Source organism: Felis catus, chromosome X (assembly GCF_018350175.1).
Source record: "Felis catus isolate Fca126 chromosome X, F.catus_Fca126_mat1.0, whole genome shotgun sequence".
NCBI lineage: Eukaryota > Metazoa > Chordata > Mammalia > Carnivora > Felidae > Felis > Felis catus.
Window position 1 is genome coordinate 62,845,608 of NC_058386.1, and position 20,903 is coordinate 62,866,510.

General features: G+C 36.6%; 1 protein-coding gene across 10 annotated transcripts in view; it reads right to left on the reverse strand.

Annotated features, from left to right (window-relative positions):
- ATRX (ATRX chromatin remodeler) overlaps positions 1-20,903 on the reverse strand; it is a 312,306-nt gene that overhangs the window by 73,957 nt on the left and 217,446 nt on the right. For all 10 annotated transcript variants that reach the window (XM_045051014.1, XM_045051016.1, XM_045051015.1 and 7 more), the window contains 4 exons: positions 19,625-19,755; positions 19,020-19,108; positions 18,719-18,891; positions 929-1,082 (listed from right to left, as the gene is read on the reverse strand). In XM_045051014.1, the coding sequence (XP_044906949.1) occupies positions 929-1,082; positions 18,719-18,891; positions 19,020-19,108; positions 19,625-19,755 (547 nt within the window). The remainder of the gene's footprint in view (positions 1-928; positions 1,083-18,718; positions 18,892-19,019; positions 19,109-19,624; positions 19,756-20,903) is intronic.

Below are 20,903 nucleotides of genomic sequence, written 5' to 3' on the forward strand. Positions count from 1 at the left end.
TTTGTGAGTTCGAGCCCCGCATCGGGTTCTGTGCTGACAGCTCAGAGCCTGGAGCCTGCTTCTGATTCTGTGTCTCCCTCTCTCTCTGCCCCTCCCCCACTCATGCTCTGTCTCTCAGAAATAAACATTAAAATTTAAAAAAAAATTAAAAAAAAAAGAATGTATTAACATTAGATGTATATTAAAAGATGGATTAGAAATATTAATAGCAGATCTACCTCCTTCCAAGAGTTAAAAGAACTAAGTTTGAAAGTTTTTAAGATAAAAGGTTTATTTCAGCCTTATGTTAAACTGTTATTAAAGAATCACAGACACATTTTTAAGATATTTTATGATCAGATGTTGGGACCTTATAACAACCTAAACAGTAAGTATGGTTCAAAATATTAAAAGTATGTTTTCTGAATAGTAATTTGAAGGATGAGAGGGGAAGGCAGGGACGCAAGGAAGGGAATGGGGACACAAATGCCAGAAGTAAAACAGGAACAAAAACAAAGGAGAAATTATGGAGAATAGTCAAAGAGGTGAAATACAGTCTGAAGGGTACTAGATTTGGAGATTAAAAGGTCACTAACTGACTTTAGGGGGGAAAAAAATCTCAATAAAGTGACATGGTAGAAACCACACTACATGGATTGAAAAATAAGTTTAAAGATAATGAAATATAGATATCCATCAGAGGCTTGGCTCAAAGAAATAAGTTCAAGGTGCAATAGCCAGAAAGGGAAAACCACAATGAAGAAATAACCAGAATATGCACTCAGAACTAGTGGCTTAGAAGGAAGACAGTGGTCTATCACTACATTAACCAAAAAAATTACATCTTTCTAAGGAAGAAAACAAAACAGATTTCTTCAAATAAATTGTTTAAACAACAGAATGATTATTAAAAAGGTTCATTTATAGAATAAAAATAGGAGAAACTTACACTTTATCCCCAATTTCCTCTGCCATTCGAAGAATTTCAAAGAGAAGTACCATTTTTCCAGAATGTTCTAAAACCTCAGCATCAGCATCTGTAACAAAATCTTTGTACCAGTCTGGAGCTGGGCTGCTTGGATTAGAGGAAGAAGTAGCTTTACCTAAATAAAACAAATGAAACATAAATAAGTAGGCAAATAAGGAAAGAAAACTGAAAGATCCTGAAAGAAGGATTAAGACAGGCACCAAGAGAAAGACGAGAGAGAGGGAGAGAGGGGAAGGAAGAAGAGGAGAGGGAAGAGGGGGATGACAGGGAGGGAGGGCACCCTCTTGCAAAAAGAGGGAAAAAAAGACCACCCCAGGAAAGAGAGGGTTATACTGTGAGAAAAAGACACAAGGTGGGGGAGTGGAGTAGAGGGGACAAACCCACCCTAGGAGAGGGAGAGAAAGAGACAGGGAGTCAGACACACACAAACACACACATTTGGATGCAAAGGAAGAAAAACATTGAGTGGGAGCAGGCACATCAAGTGAGAGAGTAAGCAAGAGAAAGACCCTGGGAGTGAGAGACTCAGAAAAACAGAGACCCTAAGAGGCAAAGCTCCCAAGGCACTAAGAGAGTATAACTCCCAACACACATCCCAAGAGACAGAGACTAGGAGAGAAAAAGACCTAGAGAACCAAAGAAAGACAGAGAAAGGTAGGGAGGAGAGGAGGGAGGGAAGAGACAGACTGACTCAGAGATCAAGAGAGAAAAGATCTTAGGGGCATGAAACATTTCTCTTTCCTAATAGAATTCTGGAAAACAAACAAGGATTGATCTCAGAATGATATCATGTTAAATCATTTTCTTATTTTCCCCGCAAACTTTTGACTATAAAAGATGTAAGAAGAAAGTAATACAAAATAATCCATTAATATCTAAACATAAACAGTTCAATTCAAAACAAGGAACATAAAGGTTTACCTGGTTTTTGTACCATCCCTGAACTGCTTTTTAATGCAAACTATTTTAAATTTTTACACATTTTTGTTATAAACAAAATATTTTATACATTCACAAAAGTATATAGAATATAATGAACAGCAGTGTTTCCCACATCCAATCTTTATTAAATTTTACCACTTATTAATTAAATCTGCTTCTGATGCAGTTAACGACTAATATGTAACCATACCCAATTGCATACTCTTCTATCCCTCCCTTCTTTCTAGGAGGTTTCTAAAATCCCAACTTATAAAAACTCTCTAGATTTACAGGGCATTAAGGTATGTGAAATAAGTCAGACTCATAAGGGAAAATACCATATGATTCTGCCCATAAGCGGAATCTTAAAAAATGAATAAAGAAAAAGCAGAATCAGATATATAAATACAGAGAACAAACAGTGTTGCCAGAGGGGAAGAGGATGGGCAGACAAAATGGGTGAAGGGGAGAGGGACATACAGGTCTCTGGTTATGGAATGAGTTAACTCATGGGAATCTAAAAACAAAGCAAAACAAATGAATAAACAAAAAGCAGTATCAGACCTATAAATACATAGAACAAACCAAGTCATGAGAATAAAAGGCACAGCATAAGGAATACAGTTAATGATATTAATAGCAATACAGCAGGACAAATGATAGCCACATTTGTGGGGAATATAGCATAATGCATAAACTTGTCAAATCACTAAGTTGTACACCTGAAACTAATGTAATATTGAGTCAACTACACTTAAAAAAGTAAAAACACAAATATATATAAATCAAAATAAAATAAAGCCCTCAATTCTATACATACTATTTTTGTGTATGTTTTTATATTTTCACTACACATGTATGCCTAAACCCTATATTACCTTTCATGTTTTTAAACTACATGTAATCAGTACATACTGGATGTATCTTTATATGATTTATTTCTTCAATAAATGTAGCTTATAATTTTTCATTCAAAGTGAGACTTACATAATCACTCTACCCTCTATGTAGAATTCCACTGCCCAAATATACCATCATTTTTAGCTCTACTCATAGACATTATGGCATCTCCTCATCAGTCCCTCTCATAGACATGTACATCATTTCTAATTTTTGGCAACTGTCAAAAGAATACTCAATGTTGTTATATTTTTCTAGAATATTGTCTATCTCATAAGTTTTAAATTTTATGGCATAAACTTATACGTGTGATATTTAAAATTCTCACTAAAAATAACTGTAGTCTTTATCAAAAACTTCTATTATCTGAGGCCCTAGAGAATCTAATTAGGCTGTTAGTTTTGTGTGTTAACTTTTGTCAGGCTTGCTGCTAACTCATTTTGTGGCTAACGTTTCCTGAAGACAATAGTTTCCTTGATTATTCTGTAATTTTTTTTAACGTGAGATTTATTGTCAAATTGGTTTCCATACAACACCTAGTGCTCATCCCAACAGGTGCCCTCCTCAATACCCCTCACCCATCCTCTCCTCCCTCGAAACCCCATCAACCCTCAGTTTGTTCTCAGTTTTTAAGAGTCTTTTAAGTTTTGGCTCCCTCCCTCTCTAACTTTTTTTTTTTTTTTTACCTTCCCCTCCCCCATGGTCTTCAGTTAAGTTTCTCAGGTTCCACATAAGAGTGAAAACATACAGTATCTGTCTTTCTCTACATGACTTATTTCACTTAGCATCACACTCTCCAGTTCCATCCATGTTGCCACAAAAGGCCATATTTCATTCTTTCTCATTGCCACGTAGTATTCCATGGTGTATATAAACCACAATTTCTTTATCCATTCATCAGTTAATGGACATTTAGGCTCTTTACATAATTTGGCTGTTGTTGAAAGTGCTGCTATAAACATTGGAGTACAAGTGCCCCATGCATCAACATTCCTGTATCCCTTGGGTAAATTCCCAGCAGTGCTATTGCTGGGTCATAGGGTAGGTCTATTTTTAATTTTTTGAGGAGCCTCCACACTGTTTTCCAGAGTGGCTGCACCAATTTGCATTCCCACCAACAGTGCAAGGGGGTTCCCGTTTCTCCACATCCTCTCCAGCATCTATAGTCTCCTGATTTGTTCATTTTGGCCACTCTGACTGGCGTGAGGCGATATCTCAGTGTGGTTTTAATTTGTATTTCCCTGATGAGGAGTGATGCTGAACCTCTTTTCATGTGCCTGTTGGCCATCTGGATGTCTTCTTTAGAGATGTGCCTATTCAAGTTTTCTGCCCATTTCTTCACTGAATTATTTGTTTTTCAGGTGTGGAGTTTGGTGAGTTCTGTATAGATTTTGGATACTAGCCCTTTGCCCGGTATGTCATTTGCAAATATCTCTTCCCATTCCGTTGCTTGCCTTTTAGTTTTGTTGACTGTTTCCTTTGCAGTGCAAAAGCTTTTTATCTTCATGAGGTCCCAATAGTTCATTTTCTTTTAATTCCCTTGCCTTTGGGGATGTGTCAAGTAAGAAACTGCTGTGGCTGAGGTCAGAGAGGTTTTTTCCTGCTTTCTCCTCTAGGGTTTTGATGGTTTCCTGTCTCACATTCAGGTCCTTTACCTATTTTGAGTTTATCTTTGTGAATGGTGTAAGAAAGTGGTCTAGTTTCATTCTTCTGCATGTTGCCATCCAGCTCTCCCAAAACCATTTGTGAAAGAGACTGTCTTTTTTCCATTGGATATTCTTTGCTGCTTTGTCAAAGATTAGTTGGCTATACTTTTGTGGGTCTAATTCTGGGGTTTCTATTCTACTCCATTGGTCTATGTGTCTGTTTTTGTGCCAGTACCATGCTGTCTTGATGATTACAGCTTTGTAGTAGAGGCTAAAGTCTGGGATTGTGATGCTTCCCACTTTGGTCTTCTTCCTCAAAATTACTTTGGCTATTAAGGGTCTTTTGTGGTTCCATACAAACTTTAGGATTGTATGTTCTAGCTTTCAGAGGAATGCTGGTGCAATTTTGTTGCATGGAATGTGTACACTGCTTTGGGTAGTATTGACATTTTGACAATATTTATCCTTCCAATCCATCAGCACGGAATGCTTTTCCATTTCTGTCTTCTTCAATTTCCTTCATAAGCTTTCAATAGTTTTCAGCACACAGATCTTTTACATCTTTGGTTAGGTTTATTCCTAGGTATTTTATGATTCTCGATGCAACTGTGAATGGGATCAGTTTCTTTATTTGTCTTTCTGTTGCTTCATTGTTAGTGTATAAGAATGCAACTGATTTCTGTACATTGATTTTGTATCCTGAGACGTTGCTGAATTCATGTATCAGTTCTAGCGGACTTTTGGTGGAGTCTATCGGGTTTTCCATGTATAATATCATGTCGTCTGCAAAAAGTGAAAGCTTGACTTCATCTTTGCCAATTTTGATGCCTTTGATTTCCTTTTGTTGTCTGCTTACCGATGCTAGCACTTCCAACACTATGTTCAACAACAGCGGTGAGAGTGGACATCCCTGTTGTGTTCCTGATCTCAGGGGGAAAGCTCTCAGTTTTTCCCTATTGAGGATGATATTAGCTGTGGGCTGTTCATAAATGGCTTTGATGATGTGTAAGGATGTTCCTTCTATCCCAACTTTCTCGAGGGTTTTTCTGAAGAAAGGATGCTGAATTTTGTCAAATCCTTTTCTGCATCGATTGACGGGATCATATGGTTCTTATCTTTTCTTTTATTAATGGGATGTATCACATTGATTGATTTGCAAACGTTGAAACAGCCCTGCAGCCCACAAATGAATCCCGCTTGATCATGGTATATAATTCTTTTTATATGCTGTTGAATTCAATTTGCTAGTATCTTATTGAGGATTTTTGCATCCATATTCATCAGGGATATTGGCTTGTAGTTCTCTTTTTTTACTGGGTCTCTGGTTTAGGAATCAAAGTAATACTGGCTTCATAGAATGAGTCTGGAAGTTTTCCTTCCCTTTCTATTTTTTGGAATAGCTTGGAAGGTTAGGTATTATCTCTGCTTTAAATGTCTGGTACAATTCCCCTGGGAAGCCATCGGGTCCTGGACTCTTATTTGTTGGGATATTTTTGATAACTCGTTCAATTTATTCACTGGTTATGGGTCTGTTCAAGTTTTCTATTTCTTCCTGTTTGAGTTTTGGAAGTGTGTGGGTATTTAGGAATTTGTCCGTTTCTTCCAGGTTGCCCAGTTTGCTGGCATATAATTTTTCATAGTGTTCCCTGATAATGGCTTGTATTTCTGAGGGATTGGTTGTCATAATTCCATTTTCATTCATGATTTTTTCTATTTGGGTCATCTCCCTTTTCCTTTTGAGAAGCCTGGCTAAAGGTTTATCAATTTTGTGTATTTTTTCAAAAAACCAACTCTTGGTTTCACTGATCTCCTCTACAGTTTTTTTAGATTCTATATTGTTTATTTCTGCTCTGCTCTTCATTATTTCTCTTCTTCTGCTGGGTTTGGGGTGTCTTTGCTGTTCTGCTTCTATTTCCTATAGGTGTGCTGTTAGATTTTGTATTTGGGATTTTTCTTGTTCCTTGAGATAGGCCTGGATTGCAATGTATTTTCCTCTCAGGACTGCCTTCGCTGCATCCCAAAGCATTTGGATTGTTGTGTTTTCATTTTCATCTGTTTCCATATATTTTTAAATTTCTCCTCTAATTGCCTGGTTCACCCATTCATTCTTTAATAGGGTGTTCTTTACTTCCATACTTTTGGAGGTTTTCCTGACTTTTTCTTGTGGTTGATTTCAAGTTTCATAGGACTGTGGTCTGCAAGTGTGCATGGTATGATCTGAATTCCTTTACATTTATGAAGGGCTGTTTTGTGACCCAAAATAGTATGTGATATATCTTGGAGAATGTTCCATGTGCACTTGAGAAGAAAGTATATTCTGTTGCTTTGGGATGCAGAGTTCTAAATATATCTGTCAAGTCCATCTAATCCAATGTATCATTCAGGGCCCTTGTTTCTTTATTGATCCTGTGTCAAGATGATCTATACATTGTTGTAAGTGGAGTATCAAAGTCCCCTGCAATTACCATTCTTTTCAATAAGGTTGCTTGTGTTTGTGATTGTTTTATACATTTGGGGGCTCCCGTATTTGGCACATAGACATTTATAATTGTTAGCTCTTCCTCATGGACAGACCCTGTAATTATTATATAATGCCGTTCTTCATCTCTTGTTACAGCCTTTAATTTAAAGTCTAGTTTGTTTGATATAAGTACAGTTACTCCAGCTTTGACTTCCAGTAGCATGATAGATAGTTCTCCATCCCCTCACTTTCAATCTGAAGGTGTCCTCGGGTCTAAAATGAGTCTCTTGTAGATAGCAAATAGATAGGTTTTGCTTTTTTATCCATTCTGATACCCTATGTCTTTTGGTTGGAGCATTTAGTCCATTTACATTCAGTGATATAATTGAAAGATATGGGTTTAGAAGTCATTGTGATGTCTGTAGGTGTCATGCTTGTAGTGATGTCTCTGGTACTTTGTGGTCCTTGCAACATTTCACTCACAGAATCCCCCTTAGGATCTCTTGTAGGACTGGTTTAGTGGTGATGAATTCCTTCAGTTTTTGTTTGTTTGGGAAGACCTTTATCTCTCCTTCTATTCTGAAAGAAAGACTTGCTGGATGAAGGATTCTCGGCTGCATTTTTTTTTTTCTGTTCATCACATTGAAGATTTCTTGCCATTCCTTTCTGGCCTGCCAAGTTTCAGTAGGTAGGTCAGGTACTACCCTTATGTGTTTACCTTTGTAAGTTAGGGCCTGTTTATTCCCTAGCTGCCTTCAGAATTCTCTACTTTATCCTTGTATTTTGCCAGTTTCACTGATATGTCATGCAGAAGATCGATTCAAGTTACATCTGAAGGGAGTTTTCTGTGTGCCTCTTGGATTTCAATGCCTGTTTCCTTCCCCAGATCAGGGAAGTTCTCAGCTATAATTTGTTCAAGTACACCTTCAACCCCTTTCTCTCTCTGTCTCTTCTTTTTCTTCTTCTGGTATTACCATGATATGGATATTGCTCTGTTTGACTGCGTCACTTAGTGCTCTAATTCTCCTCTCATACTCCTGGATTTTTTTAATCTTTTTCTCAGCTTCCTCTTTTCCATAATTTTATCTTCTTATTCACCTATTCTCTCCTCTGCCTCTTTAATCCGAGCTGTGGTTGCCATTTTATTTTGCACCTCATTTATAGCATTTTTTAGCTCCTCCTGACTATCTTAGTCCCTTGATCTCTGTAGCAATAGATTCTCTGCTATAGAGAAAAAAGTCCTCTATACTTTTTTGAAGCCCAGAGATTAATTTTATGACCATTATTCTAAATTCTTGCTCCGTTATATTGCTTAAATCATTTTTGATCAATTCATTAGCTGTTGCTACTTCCTGGAGTTTGTTTTGAGGAGAGTTCTTCCGTTTTGTTATTTTGGATAGTCCCTGGGGTGTTGCCAAACTGCAGGGCACGTCCCCTGTGCTGTCTGGAGTAACTTGTTTTCGTGGGTGGGGCCGCATTGAGACCCGATGTCTGTTCCCAGCCCACAGATGGGGCCACAGTCAGATTGGTGTGTACCTTATCTTCCCCTCTCCCAGGGGCAGGACTCACCGTGCAGAGGTGTGGCCCCTATCTGGGCTCCTTGCACACTGCCAGGCTTGTGGTGAGACTTGGATGGGATCTGGCCAAGGGCGTATTAGAAGGGGTGGATCCGCAAGGTGTACAGAGGCAGGAGGGGCAGGTTTAGCTAGCTTTGCCTTTGGTGGTCCCCTGCGGGAGGAGCCCTGCAGCTCTGGTAGGGAGGCAGACCAGTCGGAGGGAAAGATCCACAGAAGCACAGCGTTGGGTGCTTGCACTGTGCAAGGAAGTTCGGTGATGGGAACTGGTTCCCTTTGGGATTACGGCTGGGGGATGGGAGAGGGAGATGGCGCTTGCTAGCACCTTTGTTCCCCGCCGAACTGAGCTCTGTCTCCTGGGGCTCAACAACTCTCCCTCTTACTGTCCTCTCGCCCTCCTGCTCTCCGAGCAGAGCTGTTGACCTTTAACATTCCAGATGTTAAGTCCCGCTGGCTGTCAGAACTCATGCAGTCCGCCCCTCTGCTTTTGCAATCCAGACTTCAGGGGCTCTGCCTTGCTGGGCAGGCTGCCCCTCCACCGTCCCGGCTCCCTCCTGCCAGTCCGTGTAACATGCACCGCCTCTCCGCCCTTCCTACCCTCTTCCATGGGCCTCTTGACTACACTTGGCTCCAGAGAGTCCGTTCTGCTAGGCTTCTGGAGGTTTTCTCGGTTATTTAGGCAGGTGTGGGTGCAATCTAAGTGATCAGCAGGACAAGGTGAGCCCAGTGCCCTCCTATGCAGCCATCTTTCACCGGAACTCTCCTCTATAATTTTTATTGTCATCTCACTTTCAGTGTATTTGTAATATGTGAGAATCCTTGGTAAAGGTCATACATCTCCGTACTTATTCTGCATCTGCTTCTGCCAGGTGCTCCAAAGGATCAACTACCTCGAATTACTTTTGAGGTATTTCAGCTTGAGATTTTTAGACTAAGTAATGTACATTCAAATCATAACCTATATAAGGGAAAGCCCAAGATTATGAATGCAAAGAAACTATTTTTCTCAACCCAGAGACCAGGGTGAAACAGATAAACTTTGTCATCTACCTGGGTTGATGGGCACATTTTTTTTCTATCCTATTCTTCGATGGACTATATATACCCTTTAGAGATTCAGCTTTAATCTGGGTTCAAAGAACTCTCCACCTCATAGAGGGCTCAAGGCCTTGTATCATATCACTGAGTAGGTGAAAGCCAAAGCTGCTAGTCACAAGACTAGCATATCCCTAGGGCTTCCATAGCATACCTTGAATGGTTTAAATTATCAGTTCCTTTTTTTGTGTGTGTCTGGGTCCTGGTAATTTCCATTACTTATAGATAGCTCATTAAGTATTGATATTCAAACCACAATGAACTATTATCTAAATATGTCACATATTTCCAAGAATCCATATCTTTCCTTGAAGGTCTTGTTATTTTCTCCCATTCTTTGCAAGGCAAACTTCTATTTATGCTTCACTATCCTTCAAGAGTCACCTAAAATTGTATCTTAGAAAAGCCTGCTTTGCAAGGCTGGCCCTGGGTACCTGAATGGTAAACAGCTCTCTGTACTAATATAAAACTTTCCCTGATGAGAATGACTCACTGTGCCTAGAGTGGCTTATTCTGAACACATATTTTCTTTCTGAGAGGCTGAAATTTGGTATGCATCAGACAGTGTTTAAAACATATATAAAAAAACTTAGACACTTGGGTCTCTAATGAATGAGCTTCCTTGGTAGATGACACTTCACATGTTATCATAACTTATTTCTGAAGAAATCAGTACATCTCGAGTGACTCCACTGGGAGAAGACTCTTGGAAGGTTATGCCTGGTTTCCTCTAGACTCTACTCTATGTGCCTTTTCCCTCTGCTGATTTTGCTTTGTACCCTTTGATTGTAAGAAATCATAGACCTGAATATAACTATATGCTGAGTCCCTGTGAATCACTGAACCTCAGGGTGGTCTTGGGGGCCACTGACAAATAGCTTATCAAGCAAATGTTAACTAAACTCCATTCTACAATTAGTCAACTGGCCAAGTAACAAATTCCTTTAGGGAATTCTGCAGTTCCACAGATCACACATAACTTCAGCAATGGTTACCTACTAAGGGTAATTTATCTAAGGTGAAAATGTTAGCAATAAAAAATGCTGGCAGTAAGTTAGTAACAATGTGGTAGCAAAAAAAAAATGTGGTAGCTAGGTAAGATAAAAAGTCTTGGATAAATGATAATTTCTGTGCAAATACAAAAGATTCCATTTGAATTTTGATCCTATTGGATATAATCACAATACTTTACAGTAATGTCTAAAAAACTAAAAACTGGTTTAGAAATACAAGGGCTACTCCAGTTAATGAATATCCTGAATATCTAATTAAAACTTACAAACAGGTATTTTATGTTGAATATTCTTATTTCATCATCCACATGGATTAACTATTACTTCTGTTATAACCTTGTCCTTATATACATGACAAGAAAAAGTAAATTAATTAATCAAAGCCACTCCTTAATATCCACTCTGGATATCACAAAATGTTTACAAGGTAAGGCACAAAAGGAATACAAATGAACAGCAACAACATTACCCGTAATTTCTTGAAGCACATTTTTCTAAATATATATGTAACTACATTTGCAGCAAGATACACAGCAGTTTTATAAGGAAAAGCATATCTTTAAAGTATTATGTATCTATATAGTACTAGTAGTAGAATGTTAAACTCCATGAGTGCATTTTGTTCACTGATATAACCCAAGCTTCTACAGCAGTGCTTGGCACATAGTAAGCACTCAAATAAATATTTGTCAAATGAATAAATGTGGTTTATTAGTGCTAATTTTATGCTCCTATATCACATACAAGGATTCTGTCACAGAAGTTTATACCCATATAATAAATTACAGACATTTTAAAGTGTAAATGCTCACCAATGAAGCTTACTCTAAAAATAGTGAAATAATAATGAATTGAATACTTTGTAGTTTACATAGTCATTTCCTCATAAAAAGACTGTCCTTCTAATAAAATACTGAAAAATAGAAATAGGGATGCCATAAGGTTAACTTAAAAGACGTATTCAAGATATTGCTTCTGAAAACATTCAGAAAGCTACTGTAAAAAGAAACAGCAATTCATTGAAAGTAAAAATGAAATATGCAGTGAAAATCATAGCTCAATTATAACCATCTATTTAATTAATATTCATTTCAAATTCTAAATGCAACATTTTAGCCCTTTAATCCTTCCTATTTAAGTTTTCTTACATTTCCTATGAGAAAGTAATTATATATAACTTTTAATTTTTTTAAGTTGATTTATTTATTTTGAGAGAGAGAGAGAGAGAGGGAGACTGCCTAAGTAAGGTAGGCACAGAGAAAGAGGGAGAGGGAACTCCAAGCACGCTCTGCGCTGTAAGCCCAGAGCCCGACAGGGGGCTTGAACTCACGAACCCTGCGATCATGATCTGAACCGAGATGAACAGTAGGAGGCTTAACCAACTGAGCCACTGAGTTGCCAAGAAAGTAATTATTTTTGTAAAAAGCTACACAATACCTATTATATGTGTCTATACACTATGATCTACTCAGCCTTATCTGGAGTAATCTAGATCTAAATTACAAAAATATGAGATAGAGGAAAAGCATGAATGGGGAAAGGGCAGAAAGAGAGGGAGGGAGAGAATCCCAAGCAGACTCTGCCCTGTCAGCACAGAGTCTGATGCTGGGCTTGAACTCATGAACTGTGAGATCATGACCTGACCTTAAACCAAGAGTTGGATGCTTACCCAACTGAGACACCCAGGTACCCCCCAAAATAGATTTTTATCATCAATTTGTTCTGGAAAATATTTCTAATAAACTATACATGTACACAGCTGAAGAAAATATAAGATACATCTACATATGAATGACTTCTATTTGACTGTACCCACCTAAAATGTAAAGACCTTAGACAAGCAGTCAAAATTTGTCATTTGGGACTCACAACCTTCCCTATCTGCTTTTAAGTTCATGACATATAGTCAGCCACCTAATCTCTGCCCCAATTCCTTCCAACCATTTTTATATGATGACATATATGGAAAACAATACTATTTACATAGCAACCCAGAGAAAATGGAAGAAGTTGCTCATTTCTAGAGGTGACCCAGCTACCTCAGTACCCACTTGTACTTGTAAGTGACAAAGGGATCAGTACCTCAACATACTTTTATTTAACCCATTTATAGCACAGGATGAGCATACCCATACCAATTAGTCTACTCTCCCTCTTCTCCTAACCATAAGTTACAAAAAAATTTCAACAAGAGTATTTTAAGAAAATCATTCCTAGGACCACATAAATTTTAAGCTATTTATTTACAATTATGAGACAACTGAGGAGAAATTTAAATGAAAAAGAGCTTCTTAATAAATTCAATTACAACTATTCCTTTACTATTCTTAGAAAAGTATTCTTTAAATCTAACTGGAAGATGAACAGTGACAATAAACTGCCTTCATGGGACAACAGCAGAGAAGAATAAAGAGGAAAATTTTGTAATTTAATTTTACTATTCCTCTGATTTATAAGAGAAGTAAACAAGGGTCTGGGTAGGCTAAAATCTATTCCAAAGAGGTACTGAAGACAGAAATGCTTTATATTTTTTTAAGGTTTTATTTTAACTCCAGTTGGTTAACATACAGTGTAATATCCATTTCAGGTGTACAATATAGGGTTTCATCACTTTGATAAAACACCCACTGCTCATAATAAGTGCCCTCTTTAATCCCCATCATCTATTTAACCCATTCCCCCCACTCACCTCCCTACGGTAACCATCATTCTCAGAATGACTTATTTCGCTTAGCATAATACACTCTAGTTATATCTATGTCATTTCAAAAGGCTAGATTTCACACTTTTTTATGGATGAGTAATATTCCATTGTGTATACATATACACACACATACACACACACCACCTCTTATTTATCCATTTATCTGTTAATGGACACTTGGGCTGCTTCCATAATTTGGCTATTAAATAATGCTTCCATACACATAGGGTGTATGTACCCCCTGTGAACTACTTTTTTTGTATTTTTTGGTTAAATACCCAGTAATGCAATTGTTAGATCATAGAGTAGTTCCATTTTTCACATTCTGAGGAACATCCATACTGTTTTCCAGAGTGGCTGCACCAGTTTGCCTTCTCACCAACAGCGTACAAGTATTCCATTTTCTCCACATCCTCAGCAGCACCTGTTGTTTCATGTGATGCTGATTTTAGCCATTCTGACAGTTATAAGGTGATATCTCATTGTAGTTATGATTTGCATTTCCCTGATGGTAAGCGATGATGAGCATCTTCTCAGGTGTCCACTGACCATCTGTATATGTTCTTTGGAAAAATGTCTGTTCATGTCGGCTGCCCATTTTTTAATTGGATTATTCATTTTGGGGGTATTGAGTTTCAGAAGTTCTTTATACATTTTGGATACTAACCCTTGATCAGATATGTCATTTGCAAATATCTTCTCCCATTCCAAAGGCTGTCTTTTAGTTTTGTTGATGATATCCTTTGCTGTGCAGATTTTTATTTTGATGAAGTCTCAATAGTTTATTTTTACTTTTGTTTCCTTTGCCTCAGGAAACATACCTAGAAAGAACTTGCTACAGCCAATGCCAGAAGACTTACTGCCTGTGTTCTCTTCTAGAATTTTTATGATTTCAGGTCTCACAGTTATGTCTTTGATCCATTTTGAATTTATGTTTCTGTATGGAGTAATAAAGTGGTCCCGCTTCATTCTTTTGCATTTTGCTATCCAGTTTTCCCAACACTGTTTGTTGAAGAGACAATGTTCTTCCCGTTAGATATTCTTTCCTGCTTTGTCAAGGATTAACCGACCATGTAGTTATGGATTCCTTCCTGGGTTTTCTATTCTGAACACATTTATCTATGTGTCTTTTTGCACCAACACCATAATATTTTGACTAATACAGCTTTGTAATATAACTTCAAATGAGGAATTGTGATGCCTCCAGCTTTCCTTTCTTTATCAAGGATTCTTTGGCTATTTGGGATCTTTAGTGGTTCCATACAAATTTTAAGATTCTTTGTTCTAGCTCTGTGAAAAAAATGCTTTTGGTATTTTGATAGGGATGACATGAAATGTGTAGACTGCTTTAGGTACCATAAACGTTTTGACAATATTTGTTCTTCCAATTCATGAGCGTGAAATGTCTTTCCATTTCCCTGTGTCCTCTTCAATGTCTTTCATCTGGATTTCATACTTTCCAGAGTATAAGTCTTTCACCTTTTTGGTTGACTTTGTTCCCAGGAATCTTCTTGCATTTGGTAAAATTGTAAATGAGTCTGAGTCCTTAATTTCTGTTTCTTCTTCTTCATTATTGGTGTATAGAAATGCAACAGACTTCTGTACATTGATTTTGTATCCTGTCACTTTACTGAATTTAAAAGTTACAGAAATTTTGTGGACTCTTTCAGGTTTTCTATATAGAGTATCATGGCATCTGGAAATAGTAAAATTTTGACTCCTTCCTTGCCGATTTAGATGCATTTTCTTTCTTTTTGTTGTCTTATTTGCTGTGGGTAGGACTTCCAGTTATATGCTAAATAACAATGGTGAGAATGGACATTCCTGTCTTGATCCTGACCACAGAGGAAAAACTCTCAGTTTTTCCCCACTAGTGATGATATTAGCTGTGGTTTTTTCATATATGGCCTTTATTCTGTAGAGGGATGTTGCCTTTAAATCTACTTTATTGAAGGTTTTCATCATGAATGGATGCTGTACTGTGTCAAATGCATTTTCTGCATCTACTGAAATGACCATATGGTTCTTTATCCTTTCTTTTATTAATGTGGATTGATTTGTGAATGCTGAACCACCCTTGCACCCCAGGAAGCCATCTGGCCCTGGACTTCTGTTTGCTGGAAAAATTTTGATTACTGATTCAATTTCCTTGGAGGTTATCAATCAGTTCCAGTTTCCTATTTCCTCCTGTTTCAGTTTTGGTAGTTTACATGTTTTTAGGAATTTATCCATTTCTTCCAGATTGCCCAATTTATTGGCATATAGTTTTTCATAATATAATCTTATAATTGTATTTCTGTGGTGTTATGATCTCTCCTCTCATTTGTGATTCTATTTATTTGGGTCCTTTCTCTTTTCTTTTTGATAAGTCTGGCTAGGGGTTTACCAATTTTATTAATTTTTTTCAACAAGCCAGCCCCTTCTTTCATTGATCTATTTAGTGGGGTGTTTTTGTTTTGTCATCTGTATCATTTATTTCAGATCTAATCTTTATTATTATACTTCTGCTGGCTCAGCCTTCACTCGTTATTCTTTTTTTTTTTTTTTTTTTTTTTTTAGCTCCTTTAGGTTTAAGGTTAGGTTGTGTATTTGAGATATTTCTTGCTTCTTGAGGTAGGCCTACATTGCCATATACCTTTTTCTTCTGACTGCTTTTACTGCATCACAAAGGCTTTGGAGCACCGTGTTCCCATTTCATTTGTTTTAATGTATTTTTTTATTTATTCTTTACTTTCCTGGTTGACCCATTCATTCTTTAGTTAGATGTTCTTTAGCCTTCATGTATTTGTGGTCTTTCCAAATTTCTTCTTGTGGATGTCTTCTAGTTTCATAGCATTGTAGTCATAAAATATGTATCATATAATCTCTATCTTTTTGCACCTGTTAAGGCATCATTTGTAACCTAGCATGTGATTTATTCTGGAGAATGTTCCAGGTATACTTAAGAAGAATGTGTATACTGCTGCTTTAAGATTCAGTGTTCTCAATATATCTGATAAGTCCATCTGGTCCAGTGTGTCCTTCAAAGTCATTGTTTCCTTGTTAATTTTCTGTTTAGATGATCTGTCCATAAATGTAAGTGGGGTATTAAAGTCCACTACTCTTACTATATTATTATCAATTAATTCCTTTGTATTTGTTACTGTTTTATATTATTATGTTAATTTTACAGAGACAGAGTGCGAGGGGGTGAGAGGGTCAGAGGGAAAGAGAGAGAATCTTAAGCAGGCTCCATGCTCAGCACAGAGTCCAATGTATGGCTTGATCCCACAACCCATCAGGACCTGAGCCAAAATCAAGAGTCAGATGCTCAACCAACTGAACCACCCAGGTGTCCCGTTAACTGTTTATATATTTGAGTGTTCCAAGTTGGGGGCATAAATATTTATAATTGTTAAATCTTCTTATTGGATAGACCCCTTTATTATGATATAATGCCCTTTCATCTCTTGTTACAGTTTTTGGTTAAAACCTAGCTTGTCTGAAATAAGCATGGCTACTCTGGCTTTCCTTTGATGTCCACTTGCAAGATAAATGTTTCTCCATCCTCACTTTCAATCTGCAGGTGTCTTTAGGTCTAAAATAGTCTCTTGTAGGCAGCATGTAGATGGGTCTTGGTTTTTTATCCATTCTGACACCCTAAGTCTTTTGATTGGAACACTTAGTCCATTTACATTCAGAGTAATTACTGACAAATATGAATTTAGTACCATTTTATTACTTGTTTTGCCAATGTTTCTGAAGATTTTCCCTGTTCCTTTCTATTCTTTGTCAATTTTGGTCTTTCTTTCCCAAAGTGTCCCCTTCACATTTCTTGCAGGGCTAGTTTAATGGTCATGAACTCCTTTAGTTTTTGTTTGTCTGGGGAACTATTTCTCTCCTATTCTGAATGAGAGCCTTACTGGATACAATATTCATGGCTGCAGATTTCTCCAACTCAACACTCTGAATATATCATGCCCCTCTCTTTTGGCCTGCCAAGTTTGTTTAGAAATCTCCGGCTAGCCTTATGGATTTTCCCTTGTAAGTTAAAGACTTCTTTTGTCTTGCTGTTTTTAAGATGTTTTTATCACTATATTTTGCAAATTTAGTTAGAATATATCTTGGTGTTGGCCTGCTTTTACTGGTTTTGAAGGGAGTTCTCTGTGCCTCCTGGATCTGGATTTCTGTTTACTTCCCAACATTAAGGAAGTCTTCAGCTATTATTTCCTCAAATACTTTTTCTTCCCCCTATTCCTTGAAGAGTGAAATGTTTATTAAGGAATCACCAAATTAGTTCAGCTGCAGCCCAAAACCCAGCCATGCTTGTTTGAACTCAAGGTCATTTACCTAGGTGGCACCTATCTCTCTTCCCTTTACAGTAAACTGCTTTGCTACATGATTCTCAAGTGACAACTATTTAGAGCTATTTACACTGTTCTGTCTTTAGATATTTGCTATTTCAAATATTCAGATTTTTAGTCCCAGCTTTGGAATTCCTAGACACCCAGTCAGGCAACACTAGGATATATGGGGCCTTAACACTAACCCTTCAAATCAAGATATAGGTCAAAGCAACTTTAGCCAGTAGAAAATTCAAAGATGTTCAGCTGTGGGACACCTGGGTGGCTCAGTTGGTTAAGCGTCCGACTGCGGCTCAGGTCATGATCTCACAGATCAGGAGTTTGAGCCCCCGTCAGGCTCTGTGCTGACAGCCCTGGAGTCTGATCTGGATCCTGTCTCCCTCTCTCTCTGCCCCTCCCCCATTCATGCTGTCTTCCTCCCCCCAAAAATAAACATTAAATAAATAAACTTCAAAAGACATTCAGTTGTATGTACATTCATGCACAAGAGAAAAAGAAAGAGAAAGCAAAAGAGGTGATAAGCTGTACATGACACAGGGAAAATTTAAAGTATACAACTATAGATTATGAAGAATTACAAAGGAAAAAGCCTAAACTATTAACACTACTTTCACTGTACAGAGTTAATTACAACCATACTTGATTATAAGCAATGTTTCTAGTCATTTATATGTAGTTAAGTGAAAATACCATGGTGGTTCTGAAATTAGATGTGTCTAGGTCTGAGTCTCACTTGTACCAATCATTTATAAAAATAAAAATTATCAACAGCATTGCAAGTCTACTCAAGAATTAAGTTAGCTAATGCATGGAGTGAAAACAATACAGCAATCAGTTTATATACACATACATAAACACTAGTTTTTCTTTCTTCCTTTCCTCTTAAATACCAGAGAGAGCACAATGACTTGCTTATAATTAAACATTCACCAGATACTTGTTATTATGTGACCTGATTATTCTAGATGCTTACAAGTTGAGGAAAGATATTCCTTTGAGCAAAAGAGTAAGGATAATTAATAACTGAGAAAACCATGACCATGATATTTTCTAAATCAATGTTCCATGATAAAGGCAACATTTATTAGACTCACTTTCTTCCAGCTTTAACGAAACTGAGGGATTGCTTCCCGTTTCATCCACATTTCCATCACCACCCCCTCGAGATCTTGAATTCCAGACTTTAATCACTTCAACATCATTGTCACTGCCACTTCCACTTGAGCTACTATCTTTTTTTCCTTTTTTACCCTTTGTTTTCTTCTTTCTAAAAAAGGAATAAATTTAAACTGTTAGGAAAGCATAGTAAAGACACAAATGCCAATTATGAGAGGACAATCAGCAATTAGGGATTTTAAATGTGTTAACACAGGACACAAAACGTATTCAATTTACTTTGTATAATCATCGGAGCTTAAACTCATGGAAGTTTCATCAGAATCTGAAGCTATAAATTCATCCATACTGTCTTCATCAAAGTATCCCTAGAGGAAAAAAAATGATGAATATTTTAATAGTTTATTTCAACTTCTATTGAAAATTATAATGATATTTATTTTATCTAAGGATAAATTAATTTTCATGGGACAAGAAAGAGCTAAGGAACTATCATAGATTAGAAAAAATAAAGGAGACAGGATAGATATGCTTACTAAATGCAATGTGAGGTCTTGGATTGAATCATGGAAAAGAAAAAGGACATAAATACAAAAGTGATGAAATCCAATTAAAGTCTGTTGTTTAGTTAATAGTATAGACTCAATGTTAATTTCTTAATTTTGGTCATTTTACCATGGTTATGCAAGATGTTAAGAATAACATTTAATACTCCTTCCATAATCATAATGCATTCTAACATACAGAAATTAACTAGAAATAAAGTTGAATTACTGTACCACAAAGCAAAAGAAAATTCAAATATACAGTAAGTTTATATAGTTCAACATTTTTCCTAAAGTTATTATGCTTCCAACAGATACCTTTAAGGTTACCTGATTTACCTTATTTTCTTTGCTAATGTAGTCCAGCTGCAAACACCAAGGATGAGTCCAGATTCTACTTAACATCTGAAAATCCTGGAAAAGTTTTGCACCTGCCTTTCCTCTTCCACCTTCACTGCTATTACCTACACCTGATCAATAAAAAAAAGCAGTTAATGTTGAGACATAAGAATTCTCTATGTTGGGAGAGGTAGGCAGAGATGGGTTAAAGAGATGATGGGGATTAAGAAGGGTACTTGTCATGATGAGCACAGGGTGATGTATGGAAGTATTGAATCATTACATTGTACACCTGAAACAAAATTTACACTACATGTTAAAAAACTTGAATTTAAATAAAAACTTTAAAAAACTCTTGTTTTAAAGCCTTTCTGTATCCAATCTTTTGACAATTCTTTCCAAATATTCTTAAACAAAGAAATGTACTCCTAAAAATTATGTTTTTCATATTAAAAACATTAAATTTCTTCTGCCCAGAGTAATTTCAACAAAATCACATTTTTCTATGAAAGTGAAATAAAAATGAAATGAATGCACATTTCACTAATATGACAAAATTAACAAGGGAGTAAGATGCAAAACAAAGCCGATTAAAAGACAAAAAGCATTTAAACAATAACATATTTTTCTGTCCAGTTTCAAAAGATGCACATTCACCAGTAATTAGTAAATCTTGCCTCCACTCATGGCAAGAGAATATTTAATCATATGAAACACTAAATCTGGTACTGATTATTCTGTCTTATAAGAGGTATTTCTACTAAGTATGATAGAAATCACTCTATGAAAATGAAGTTATCTAATTTCTTGATATACAACTTTCACAGCATTCCCTTATAATTTTTTCATTTCCATAATGTAAGTGATACTCTTTCACATTTGACTTTAGTGTGTCTCCTCTATTTATTACTTTTTAAGTACAGCTAAAAAGATATTATGTGGATCTTTTCAAAGAACCAAATTTCGGTTTCAATGATGTCTATTTTTTTTCCTCCTTTATATTTATTTATGCTCTAGTCTGTATTCTTTCCTTCTTTTTACTTGCTTTGGGTTTAGTTTGCTCTTAGTTTCTTAAGGTAAAAGGTTAGATTATAAATTTGAGACCTTTCTTCTTTTTAAATTATAGTCACTTACAGTTGTAATTATCCCTCTTTAAGCATGCTTTACTTGCATCCCATATTCAAGAACCTTGTGTTTTTGTTTTCATCTGTTTCTAAATATTTTTTAATTTCCCTTGTGATTTTTTCTTTGGTTTATTGGCTATTCGGGGCTGTGTTAT